Source organism: Abramis brama, assembly GCF_963993115.1.
Source record: "Abramis brama genome assembly, chromosome: 9".
NCBI classification, from domain to species: Eukaryota; Metazoa; Chordata; class Actinopteri; order Cypriniformes; family Leuciscidae; genus Abramis; species Abramis brama.
Window position 1 is genome coordinate 35,764,981 of NC_139971.1, and position 13,698 is coordinate 35,778,678.

Genomic DNA, 13,698 nt, shown 5'->3' on the forward strand with positions numbered 1-13,698 from the left:
ACTGAAAGAATTCACTATTTTACACACCATTGAAGACAGATCCGCTGTGAATTAACTAATGAAATGTATACCTTGAATGCATTTAGCATCTATCAAACGCATAATTGTCAACATCATGTATACTGTGACAACAGGGTCTGATACACGATTTTTTGACACGATATTGCAGTTACTTTGCTTCGACAGAAGTAGAAAAGCCGGATTACCATTGTGCACCTCTGTATCCGAGCAACACATGGCAGTTGCGTTCCTGAAAGAATCATTGTTTTTGAACGAATCATTTGAGTATACAATTCAATTAATGGTTCCTGAACGAATGAAGTGAGCGTATTGCTTGCCTTAATGATTCAATGAATCACAGAGTTTTTGAACAAACCATTTGAGTGAATTATTCAGTTACTCACTTACGTTTTTCGTTTCTAAATTAATTGCAAGTTTTTAGTGAATCGATTCAGTAAAAGATTCATAATAAATTAAAGGGTTAGTTCAGCCAAAAATGAAAATTCTGTCAGTAATTACTCACCCTCATGTTGTTCCAACCCCGTAAGACCTTCGTTCATTTTCGGAACACAAATTAAGATATTTTTGATTAAATCTAAGAGCTGTCTCACTTCTCCATAGGCTTCTAAGACATTATAACTTGCTGGCCCAGAAAATGTATTAAAGACATCGTTAATATAGTCCAAGTGACTACAGTGGCTCAATCTTAAGTTTATAAAGCAACGAGAATACTTTTTGTGCACAAAAAAAAAAAAAAAAACGACTTTATTCCACTATTCATTTCCTTCTCTCTGGGCCTCGAGTTATTTCACGTAGTGTTTTAGCGCAGCGCGTCTGTGTTGCACGTCACACGCATCACACACATGACCAGCGTCGGCCAATAGTGAGCCTACGTGTGACGTACAACACAGAAGCGCTGCGCAGTTATACTACATGAAAAAACTCGAGGCCCAGAGAGAAGGAAATGAAAAGTGGAATAAAGTCGTTATTTTTGTTGTTTTTTTGCGCACAAAAAGTATTCTCGTCGCTTTATAAACTTAAGATTGAGCCACTCTAGTCACTTGGACTATATTAATGATGTCTTTATACATTTTCTGGGCCAGCAAGTTATAATGTCTTAGAAGCCTATGGAGGAGTGATCCAGCTCTCAGATTTAATCAAAAATATCTTAATTTGTGTTCTGAAGATGAACGAAGGTCTTATGGGGTTGGAACAACATGAGGGTGAGTAATTACTGACAGAATTTTCATTTTTGGGTGAACTAACCCTTTAAGTGTTTTGATCGAAGCGGTTGAATGAATGATTCAGTGAATCACTCCCATAACCAACATTTGTGTTTTTTGCACTACTTCGTATTTCCTGCATTTGTCCCAAATGTTCAAGTGGATGTGCAAGTCTGCAAGTCTGAAAGTCACTAGAAAATCAAATTCGGGATGTAAGAGATGTAAAGTTAAAAATGGAATAGGATTTTACTAAGTTGGAGTCGGAGCAGAATTGAAGTGAACTTTATGCCTCTCATCCTTGCACTCCTCTTCAGAAGATTCATTAAATATCACCTGGCCCTCCCTAAAGTGGTTGTGTCAGATTAGAACAGCTGCCAAAAGCAGTAGAGAGAGGAAGGTGAGGGGTGAAGTGAAGGGCGGGATGTGATCAAACAGCTCATCCTCCCTCGATCAATCAGGAAGGGCTCTGATTAATGCAAGCAGTGTTATAGTTTGGCTTGAGTCTTAGGTGTGTGTGTCTTAGTTTGTGTCTGTGAGCTTTGTGTGACTATGCAACAGAGGGCAACTGTCCCAGCAGATCTCTCGCCTAAATCAAGCACAAACTGTCTTCTGCACCATGAGTTGATTAATGGTCAGGACATCACCATTGAGATGCGAATGCTTTGGTTTCCAGTCACAAAATCACACTGAATGGCATCATATGCATTATAATGTGATCACGTTCTGTTTTATAATCAAACTATATTTGAGGTTCAAATACTCAAAAACTTGTTTACTCACCCAAAACTAATTTTGTTGCTGGTTCTATGAGCTAGAAACTATTTATCATCTTAAAGGGATAGTCCATCCAAAAATGAAAATTCTGTCATAATTTACTCATCCTTATGTCGTTCCAAACTTGTAGGACTTTCTTTCTTCTGTGTAAAAATATATATAATAATTTTTTTTATTTTCATTTTTTTTTAAGAAGAATGTTGGTACTGAACAGTTTTAGTTCACACTGGCTACTTTCACACTGTCAGTTTTTGGGATTGACAACAGCATTTACTTACAGGTGTGAGTCTCGAAATGTCCCATTTACACAGCAACTTGGAATTTGGGTTCCTTGCCACTGTCGCCTCTGGCTTGCTTAGTTGGGGACACTTAATATTCAACAATATTATTGCTCTGACCGCACTGACACCATTGTATGAGAACTGAACTGAGCTGGGCGATCACATCACTGTTTTCTCCAGAGCTGCTGTATAGATAAATGTTTTTAATTAACAACCGAAATGAATCAACACTGAACTTACTTAAGCTGGATAATGACACTATTACTTTACAGCTGAAAAACGTTGTAGCATTATTTTCCTGTTATCACTATAAAGCTGCTTTGAAAGAATCTATATTGTAAAAAGAGCTATATAAATAAAGGTGACTTGACTATAGACAAAAATACAATGGAAGTCAATGGGAACTGAAACTGTTTGGTTACCAACATTCTTTAAAATATCTTCTTTTGTGTTTAACAGAAGAAAGAAATGCATACATGTTTGGAAGAACATGAGGGTGAGTAAATTATGACAGAATTTTCATTTTTGGGTTGACTATCTCTTTGAGCCGCATTTTCCAAAAACATATGTTTAGAGAGATTTTTGTAAAGCTATTCTTATCAACCACAGTGTCCAAATTTTTTGCTGTATGTATCCTGCCTATTAAAATGTACCTAAAGGAAGCAGAGAAATAGTATAGCGCTCTTGTAATTAAAACGCCCACATAAACATAATACATTACGAGCAATAAAACCATGGCGCATTATCATAACTCTTTAAACTGTTACTGGATTTCCATAATTCATCAGCACACCACAGAGTACACAGACAACATCGATAAGTATTCTAGCAGCTTTACAACAACACAGGGCAAAAGGATATTGAACCACCAATAAACTGAATTACACTGATTTTCCATGTTCGCTGTATACTAGAATTCATGATTTCAAGAGAAAAGCTATACCCATAAAAATGGTTGTTCTCATAGCACTGCTGAGAGCATTTATATGTATGTTCTAAGTAGGATTCAGCTTTGTTGGGAGGTAATCTCTATCTTGCTAACTGAAGGTGTGTCTGTGTTTACAGAGGCATCTGTGACGCATGAAATATTCATATCTGGAAGAGGCAAAGGAATAAAAAATGCCATCCAAAGTGAGAACGAGAGATTTACACACATTCTGCAGGAGAGCCCTCAGATATACTAGTAAAAAGTACCTGTCTTATAGTGTAAAGCAGGGGACATTTACTTTCAGTTACTTTCAAGTTGACCAGCACCTTTTAATTATAGCAATAGTTTTATTTATATAATGTATAGAATATACTGGTATGTAGCAAATAATTGTGTAGACAGACAGAAACATTTCTCTTTCAGAGACCTTCAACAACAGGAGATCATTTTTTAAAAAGACAATTAATAGTTTTTTTAATCTTTGTTTTTTTTTGTATAAGCAGGGCACAGCTTAAAATGAGTGAGCGATCAGCAATATATAATCAGATTTTAAAATAAAAGGAGAAAACACTTCTTTTTTTTAACATGCGATTCATAAAATGCATCTGCCAAGCAAATGATATCTGCCTCCACATTTTTTAGATATAACGGCCAAAGATTATAAATAAGGGAGGCATTAATGAGAACTATGTAGCAAGGAGTGATGTACACATAAAATCTGTACATATTAGCCCTTACTATATTATTTAGACATTTTCATTAGATTGTACTACAATGAAAAGCAGTTTACTACACAAAGGACAATCCTCCCCTATTAAAATGTTTTTTGTTTTCTCAGACTACATAAATGGCTTTTGCCCTCCTTAATAAGTTCACTGCATTTGCAAACATGATTGATTGCCAATTAAGCCTAAAAATTAAACATAAATCACATTGACTGAGGAATCCGCTGAGCGGAGCATGAGCACGGAGCTGAGTGAAGGTAATGAAAGCTGATCCGGGGAAAAACCTCCATCGCTTTACACACAAAGTCATGTATACACAGAAATACACTGTATGCTGATATTCATTTGATCTTATTGATGTTAACAGGTTCACCTCCATTGATTTTACCTCATCTGTTCATTATGCACTTAAGGATAATGCGTTTCATATAATATATTCATTCAACTAAGCTCTTCTTTACAGCATATCGGTCATATTTACAATATATTACCATCATGAAGTGTTTTTTTAAAGCTAATCCATCATTAAGTGACATTACAAATACATATACCTGAAAAATAAAAAAGTAGCCATGAGGAATGTATAATGTAAGACTGTACAATATATACACAGTACTCTGACCAACATCAAATAAACAGCAGTTCCATACAGATACAGACCGGTACAAAAACACCTTGAAGCATAATGCTGTGCCAATGAACCCGTCAGTAATAAATTGGGTTTAAACCGTCACCCAAAGGCATTCAAACTACAGACTGTTCCCAGGCAAAGCCTAGGTGAGCAGTGTTGCTTGAATTTACTTTTATTTGGTGTAATCCTTAAACTTAATCCTTTTAAGATCCTATAAAAGAAGATTACACAACAGAGTGAAATAATAACTTTTTTAGGGCTCTTACATTGCTTTGATACTCATATCTTACAAATGTAATAATGTATTGCAAGTATACCTTCATTTTATTTCCTCTTAGATGAAGGTTTGAATGTTTGGAAATGTCTTTCGCCATCTTCGATTTGTCCTCATCAGGCCTGGAGTCATTTGAGGTGCATTTTGTTTCATCCTTATGGACATTTGGATTGTGCCATGACTGTGCCTTAAGTTTGCTATTTTAAAGGTAAGGTAGGCAATTTCTGAGGCTAGCATTAGCAAAATACAAATATGCAAATACAGGGTGCATCTCAGTCAGCTCCCTATAGGTCCCGATCTTATGAATCAGTAAATTGTGTTCACAAATTCAGGCACTGGTGAGGACAGTAAGGACGCTGGCTCAATCTTTCAAAGATTGTGTTCATTACCTGTCTAGCGATGTATGTTTATGCTGAAATATAATAAAATAATGGTTTGTATTTTAGAAAACATCTATAGCGTGTTGTTATGTGGAGTGAGTTGGCTCATGTGAACTAAGTTTCGTGATTCAGAACTTCAGTCAAGGGAACATATTGAGAATCGATGCTCCCTGGTTTTAACGATGCATTGTGGGACTTTTTAGGGAGCGAACGTTTCAGTGCACTGGAAGGATTCTGCGAATGAGAAACCCCTTAAAAAGGCTACTGAACTACGGAGCTCATTGAGACGCACCCATAGGTTGACAGGAAAGTGGAACATCCTATCATTGCATTCAGACCAAATTTGGAATTTTTTTGGTCCTAAAACTTCTACAGAAGAGAATATATATATATATATATATATATATATATATATATATATATATATATATATATATATATATATATATATATATATACTGTATATACACACGTTTTAACATTTAGACCACTTCTATTATTGATTGCTATCAGGATGTGAAGAGAGGTTCAACCAAGTATAACAAAAAGTGTTTTTGAAAAGCATTGCCTACCCTGGCTTTAAGATTTTTTTGGTCATAATTAAACAATAAATAAATAATAAAAGTAAGCTTTTGGACCTGAAAACGTGTCCTTTGTGTGGAAATGACACTTTTTGTTCCGAAACGGCCTCATTTGAAGCATAAAACGAATCTTATCGTACTACATGAGATCTGTATGAAAATGTCAGAAAAAAAGCAGTCAGTATCGTTGTCTATATGTGCTGGATATTTGAACTCTGAGGTGAGTCTTGAGATGCGTTTATATCCATGGAAACAGTAGTAGCACAGGCAAACAGAAGGTCAGAATGGTCAGACTTTTATGACTAGCGCGTCCCTTTAACGATTCCTGATTGGTCTCATCGGTGCTCTGGGATTGGCTACGACTGGAGCACATCTCATACAGGTTTCCAGAAAACTGCATCTTTTTGGACTCTTGTCTCAGAGACTCCCACACCGTAGCAGCCTCCTCGGGACAGCCGGCCATGGCCATATTTGCACAGTCATGAAAATCATCCCAGGATCTGCAACAGACACAAGCGTAAGGTTATATGTCCTGAATAATAAATGTCTAATCTACAAACTAGCGAGTGAGTATTTGATCAAAATAAATCTGAAACCTGAAACATCCTAGTCTGGCTATCACCAGACCAAACTCAATCTTTTAAACATTAGTCTGGAGTCTGCTCTGTATTTTCTACTGCACAAGAGGCGTGATCAACGGGCAAAATGACTCTGTACGCAATTGGATAGTCCTTCAACCAATCAGACCAACGATCCGGGTGACGACTTTGCAGAAAACTCCAGGCAGGAAATGTGTAACCAAACGATGTAATCGAGCGATTTTTGCAGGTTATGCAAAAAAAAAACCATTAAAAAGTTAGTGGTATTTACACCCACTCGAGGGAGTTGTTTGCTAAAACGAAGCCATTGAGCATCGTCGGGAGGTTAAAAGGAATTGGACAGAGCCGTAACGGCTCTGGAATTGGATTGGATTAAATCCGGCAATAGCGCGCCAGGTGGATAAGCCAGTTTGTGATTGGTTCCCGTAAATTTGTAAGGGAAGCAGCAGAGATATATGTACAGGTTTCCAGCCTGAGCTGCAGGGCGAAATCCAATCGCCAGCAGATCAGGCTGGGTTTACCCAGTCTAGAAACATCCCTCATGTAGCTATAATTTAAAATAAAGGACAAATAGCACTACAGTAAGATACAGGCTTTTTAATCTGTCATAAACCTACTTAGTGTCAAGCTTTCGAATTTAGATGAAAAAAACTCTGCAAAGTAACATTTTTGGTTGAGCTATACTCTAAAATGACCAAGACCAAGACTCTAGAATGATCAAAATGTATGAATGCCCATACTTAATAAATTGCATGCAATAGTAGGCTAGTACTGAACTGATGTTTATTTTATAGTAAGCAAGGATTTCAGGATTTGTTGAATCTTTAGAGATTTTTAGAGCAATAGTGATGAGCAGGTAAAACAGTTTGATGCAAGAATACGCAATATAGTCAAACTTTTTTTCTGTCTTCTTTGTTTTTTTCAACAATATCATTCTGTGATGAAAATGATATTTTTAACATATTATGTACCCTAAAAACACAATTCACTTTTTTTCATAATTAGACAAAATTACAGCTTAATCTAAGATTAATACAAATATTCTGTTCACAAGTGATGGTTACCAAGATTTTTCATTATTTTCTGTACACATCTCATATTTCATCTTAGGCATGCTCTTCACTGTTGTCTCCTTGGTAACCAAGCACACTTAATTTTTGATAAACCTTTCTGTCAAAATTATTGATTATGGTAGAAATAACATAACAACTGAAGAACAGTAACAGCTGTTGTTCATAAATAACAGTAGCACCTAAATAAATTATAAACTGATTTATGATTATTTTACTGTTAACTAAATTATCATAGGTTTTAAAATGTGATTTTTTTTCATATTAATATTTTTATGATGGATTTTTTTATATATTTTAACATTGAAAGTCTGGGTCTAAAACAAGAGTAAAACAATCTACACAGGAGAAAAAAAAACATTTGAAAAGTAGCAGAAATAAATGATAAAGACAAAAAGTAAAAGTTCCCAAGAGTTTCACAAATTTAAATGTGACATTCATATGATAATAATGATAAAAAGATCTGTTATAAAGACAAAAACTGAAAGTTCCCAAGAGTTTCACAAGTTTAAATGTGACCTTGATAATAAAAAAAATCTGTTACAAAGACAAAAAGTAAAATTTCCCAAGAGTTTCACAAGTTTAAATGCCTTCATATAATAATAAATAAAAAATCTGTCAAGTTTTGATAAAACTCAACCCCAGAATGATCTCGGTTATGGATTTTTTTTTATATTTTAACATTGAAAGTCTGGGTCTAAAACAAGAGTAAAACAATCAACACGGGGGAAAAAAAAACATTTGAAAAGTAGCAGAAATAAAAGATAAAGAAAAAAAGTAAAAGTTCCCAAGAGTTTCACAAATTTAAATGTGACATTCATATGATAATAATAATAAAAAAATCTGTTATAAAGACAAAAACTGAAAGTTCCCAAGAGTTTCACAAGTTTAAATGTGACCTTGATAATAAAAATAAAAAAAATCTGTTACAAAGACAAAAAGTAAAATTTCCCAAGAGTTTCACAAGTTTAAATGCCTTCATATAATAATAAATAAAAAATCTGTCAAGTTTTGATAAAACTCAACCCCAGGCACATAAATGTTCCCAGTGAAGAAACACCCTTTTATGTTAAAACCCCAGCTCTTAAATAGAGCGAGACTGTTACCTATATTAAACAGTGATGTATTGTGTGCACTCCATAGTGGAAGTCTGTCCTTCACCACCGATTCTTTTCTTAAACGTCCCTCTCAGATCTCTGAGACAGGAACAGTGTTGGCCTAAGCCTGGTGGTGGAAGAACGTTACTGTAGCAAAAAGATCCCCTGACAAATGATCAGACACACTTCCTGCGAACCTGCGTGTGAATGTGTGCGTGCGTATCTGTGTTTATGCATGTGTGTGTGCACGCGATCACTGTGCTCAGTGGCAGGATTAATTGGTACCTGGAGGAATAACACTTAAATAGCTGTGTTAAAGAAAGCACTCTCCTCATTTCCTGCTTGTGTATGCCTTGAATGCTGAATGCAGGACCATATAATGCTGTCGCATAGATCACCATTCATTCGGTAGGCGGCGTCAACGTGCGAAGTGTAACGGATTGAGTCTGACTGGAGGATATACAGGAGGCTGTTCTTTAACAACATCATGCTGCTACACAATGAATACTTAAAGAGTTCCTGCAGCTACAGGGTGTGACACAATATAAAGTCATATCATAGATGCATGATCTATGGAGGGGCAGACGGAAAGAGACAGACAGGGAAATAGAGAGAGAGAGAGTCTTTAATTTGAATATCCAGGGAGGAGAAAGATGAGTGAGCAGAGGAAGAAATGGAGAAGAGCGTGGAAGGGAGCAACAGAAAATGAGATGAAAGGCAATGCAGGGAGTTAGAGAATGAATGAGGTGTCATATCAGTGAACTGGGATACTTTATATCACATTCTCCCTGGGACAACACAATGAACGGCGTACAGCAAATACTCCTGTGCTCTGAGCGTGAGGCATTTTATGTGGCTATATACAGAAAAGTTAATGTGCTGCTAGGTCATTTCTGTTCAGCTTGACCTTTTGACCTTAGTCACTTTTAAAAAAAAAAAGTTAGAATAAGAGTTCTTGTGCCATATACAGAGAAAAATGGTGATATATCTAACTTTACATTTCGTGTCATTTTACAGTAAAATACTGTTGTTCCATTTTTTTAAAGTAAAAAGAACAAATCATCTTTCAAATCAGAATTCCCTGTGTGACACTTCACATTTGATGGATTTGTATTGTATTAATTATGTTTCATCTTATTTATTTTTTGTTATCAGTTATGTACATTAGGGTCAACCTAAAAAAGCTACTTGTGATGAATTTATTATGCCGGATGTCAGTATAATGTTAAAAGTAAGAAATGGACCAGTGTAATTTTTTTTTTTTTTTTTTAGTTTTAAACTGAAAATTACAGATTACAGTATCAGTATCTCTCTCTCTCTCTCTCTCTCTCTCTCTCCATACATACATACATACATACATACATACATACATACACACACACATACACACACACATATATATATATATATATATATATATATATATATATATATATATATATATATATATATATATACAGGTATGCCAGACTTTCAGAAAAATGCTCTGGAGAAGCTCAGAGACTCACATGTCATCAATTATAACTTCATTTACATTTACACAATGGGAAGAAAATTGACAGAATGGAATCTAATATGATGGAAATTAAGAGCTTTGAGAGTTTATGAAACCACAAAACATCACATAATTTATCAAATCAATTACTAAATCATGTGGTGTAGTTTAACCACCAAAATGATGTCACTTCATAGCAGTTGATGTCATTAAGGCTTTTTTTTGTTAGTTAAAGGGATATTACAAAAGACTAACAGGATTTTTATGCTTAACAAAGCTGGATTTACTTGATCAAAAAATACAGTAAAAACAGTAATATTGTCAAAATATTGTTACAATTTAAAATAACTGATTTCTATTTGAACATATTTTAAATTATAATTTATTTCTGTGATGAAAAGCTGAATTTTCAGAATCCTTACTCAAGACTTCAGTGTCACGTGATCCTTCAGAAATCATTCTAATGCTGATTTGCTGCTCAAGAAACATTTCTTATTATCAATGTTAAAAACTGTTGTGGTGCTTAATAATTTTGTGGGAACCATGATACACTTTAATTGAAATTCTTTGATGAATATGAAGAACAGTCATTTTAAATAAACAGTGTTTTAACAATTTAAAAGTGTTTACTGTCACTATTGATCAATTTATTGCTTAGTTGCTGAAAAATGTATTAATTTCTTTCAAATGTACAGAACATTCATGCTTATGTTTGTGTTGGAGCAGGGGTTTTCCTTACTTGCAAATGGAGTCGATCTCCTGCGTATCCTCATCTTTTTGGGTACTGACAGAGAGACTGTCTCCCAGGGCAAGCAGACACTGGGCAAACCCTTTATAGATGGAGCTGCACTTCGCTGTGGCAGCAGCAGAACATGGACTGGGAACAAGCACTAGAACAAATAGAGACACACAACAATATAACAATTTCAGTCACCGTTTTGTCCCTCATTAAAGACTTGTAAGGAATAGAAAGAGTCGGCACCTACAGAAATGTGTCAGGCTGCAAAATTCGCATTCATTTTTAATTCATTCAAAATTCATTTAAACTCAAAGTTAAAAATAAATTCAGTAATGTTAGCGTGGGCATAATGCACAAAACAATAACAGCCCAAGAATAAAAAGAAACGTATTTTCTCATTTCAGGTTGCCAAGCCTTCAAGCCTGTTATGGTTCATTTTTTCTTTCCAAAAGCTCAAATGCAAAATAGATTTCTTCTAAAGAAATAGACAAGTGCATCAACAGACCAGCATGGTGACATTGAATGGCTTTCACTACATCCTTTACAGACCTGAGGAAAAACACTTCAGTGCTACCACTGCTAGATTTGAGGGTTTCTCGGTTATTTGTAAATTGTCTATGCTTCCTTGTTAGAACAGAACACAGGATAATACATCTCTAACCTTGAGGATATGGGAGAAAATCTCAATTGAATTGCTCTGAGCTTTCATGTGTTAGGAGCTCCAGTTAAAGCGTCAAAAAGACGATGGCCAAAGTTTGCTTCTCTGTGCATGTGCCGGTGTTCTCCCAGCATCCATTGCTCTTTGTTGTCTCTCAATCTATATAGCATATACCTATTGACAATAAAACCAAAGATGGAAGTCATAGTGAACCTAAGTGAGATATGCAGGAGGATCTTAATTGGGTCAGACAGCAAATCACCAGCACTCTCCTAATTCCCTTGAGGAAATGAATGATTAATATTTGATAGGAGAGAGTTTTCTCTCTCTTTCTCTTCCCACACTGCTGCAAACCTATTGATTTTCAGCCATGTTTTTTTGCAGTGAGGTCTGAGGATTATTGGTTTCACTCATCCCCATCAACATTTAATGAAGATATGAAGAAGGAGAGAAAAAAACAAGTCATACATTAGAAAAGGAGAAGGCAAAGAACTGAGGCACTGCACGTAAATGGAAATGACTGAAGAAATCCAAAATATTGAAGTACTTTTAATAATGCCAAGGGGAAATTCAGATAACTGTCACTCAATAATACAAGACTCAATACCACTATCAATACAAAAATTATAAGTGATAAATGTAAAGAAAGCCGGCCACTATCTCAAAATAAAAAAAAGTTTATCCCGCTTACAAGGTTACTACCCAAATAAATAAAAAATGTGGACATAACGTATTGAATTGAGTGTAAATTATTTATATCGTCCCCTGTATATTATCTGAAAGCTTACACTAAAAAGTCCATTGCAATGTACAAAAAAGTCAAAAAAGATAAAAAAAAACATTATAACTATACAGTGCTATGCATAAGTTAATACACCCATGCTAAAGTTGACTAAAAAGAGGAATAAAAAATCATCTTTTGGAAATTGAACTTAATGCCTTAATTAAAAAAATTAGGAAAAATCCAACCTTTAAGGACACCAATTTTCTTTGTGAGTGAATAATGTATCGTAAATAAATAAATGTTCTTCCTAAAAATACAGGGTGCATAAGTTTGGACACCCCTGTGTTAAATTCCCATAGAGGCAGGCAGATTTTTATTTTTAAAGGCCAGTTACTTCATGGATCCAGGATACTATGCATCCTGATAAAGTTCCCTTGGCCTTTGGAATTAAAATAGCCCCACATCATCACATAGCCTTCACCATACCTAGAGATTGGCATGGTTTTATTTCAGTTAGCCTAATAGCTGGTTTGATTTGCATTGAGAGATGATCTTATGGAAAGTACCCCATGCCAATCTCTAGATCTAGCTATTTTAATTCCAAAGGCCAAGGGAACTTTATCAGGATGCATAGTATCCTGGATCCATGAAGTAACTGGCCTTTAAAAATAAAAATCTGCCTGCCTCTATGGGAATTTAACATAGGGGTGTCCAGACTTATGCACCCTGTATTTTAAGGAAGAACATTTATTTATTTACGATACATTATTCATTCACAAAGAAAATTGGTGTCCTTAAAGGTTGGATTTTTCCTAATTTTTTTTAATTAAGGCATTAAGTTCAATTTCCAAAAGATGATTTTTTATTCCTCTTTTTAGTCAACTTTAGCATGGGTGTCTAAACTTATGCATAGCACTGTATATATACAGATACGGTGAGTATAAGGAAAAATCAAACCCATGATTGATGGGACTGGCCAATCAGTATCAAGTATTCCAGAGAGCCACGTATATACATATATATAAATCGGTAATACTTTACAAGAAGGTTCCATTTGTTAGCATTATTAATTAATTGGTTAACATGAAAAACGCTTTAACACTAACAGAGATTAATAAATAATGTAATGTCCTGGTCATTGTGAGTTAATGTTATTTAATGCATTAACAAACGTTAACTAATGATGAACCATTCCAGAAACATTAACATACAGTAAAGACCACACCACATACATACAACAAAACCGAGCAGCCTGTGAGGAAAAAGAAATCACCTAAGAAGTGGATATGCCTCCAAAAGTCTCATCGGATCAAGAGCGTACAGCGTTCAATTACATATCTCTGTATTTGTATCTCTGTCCGACACTCAAGCGGATTGACGAGTAGTCTGAACCACTGCCTGCATTAGTAATGTTATTACTGATGTTGTGTAATCCACAAGCTCTGATATATCTGAGTGCTGTCCACCCACACACAGCGTGATCTGGCCTTACCCATTCAGCTCAGCGAGCTATTGTGAC

At 35.2% G+C, this 13,698-nt stretch overlaps 1 protein-coding gene across 1 annotated transcript in view; it reads right to left on the reverse strand.

The window, feature by feature from the left end:
- Window positions 1-5,647: 5,647 nt before the first annotated feature.
- Window positions 5,648-13,698, reverse strand: part of nrn1la (neuritin 1-like a) — a 28,597-nt gene continuing 20,546 nt past the window's right edge. Inside the window, exons 2-3 of the mRNA XM_084123842.1 lie at window positions 10,798-10,948; window positions 5,648-6,297 (exon numbers count right to left, since the gene is read on the reverse strand). Of these exons, the coding sequence (XP_083979968.1) occupies window positions 6,036-6,297; window positions 10,798-10,948 (413 nt within the window). The 3' untranslated portion in view covers window positions 5,648-6,035. The remainder of the gene's footprint in view (window positions 6,298-10,797; window positions 10,949-13,698) is intronic.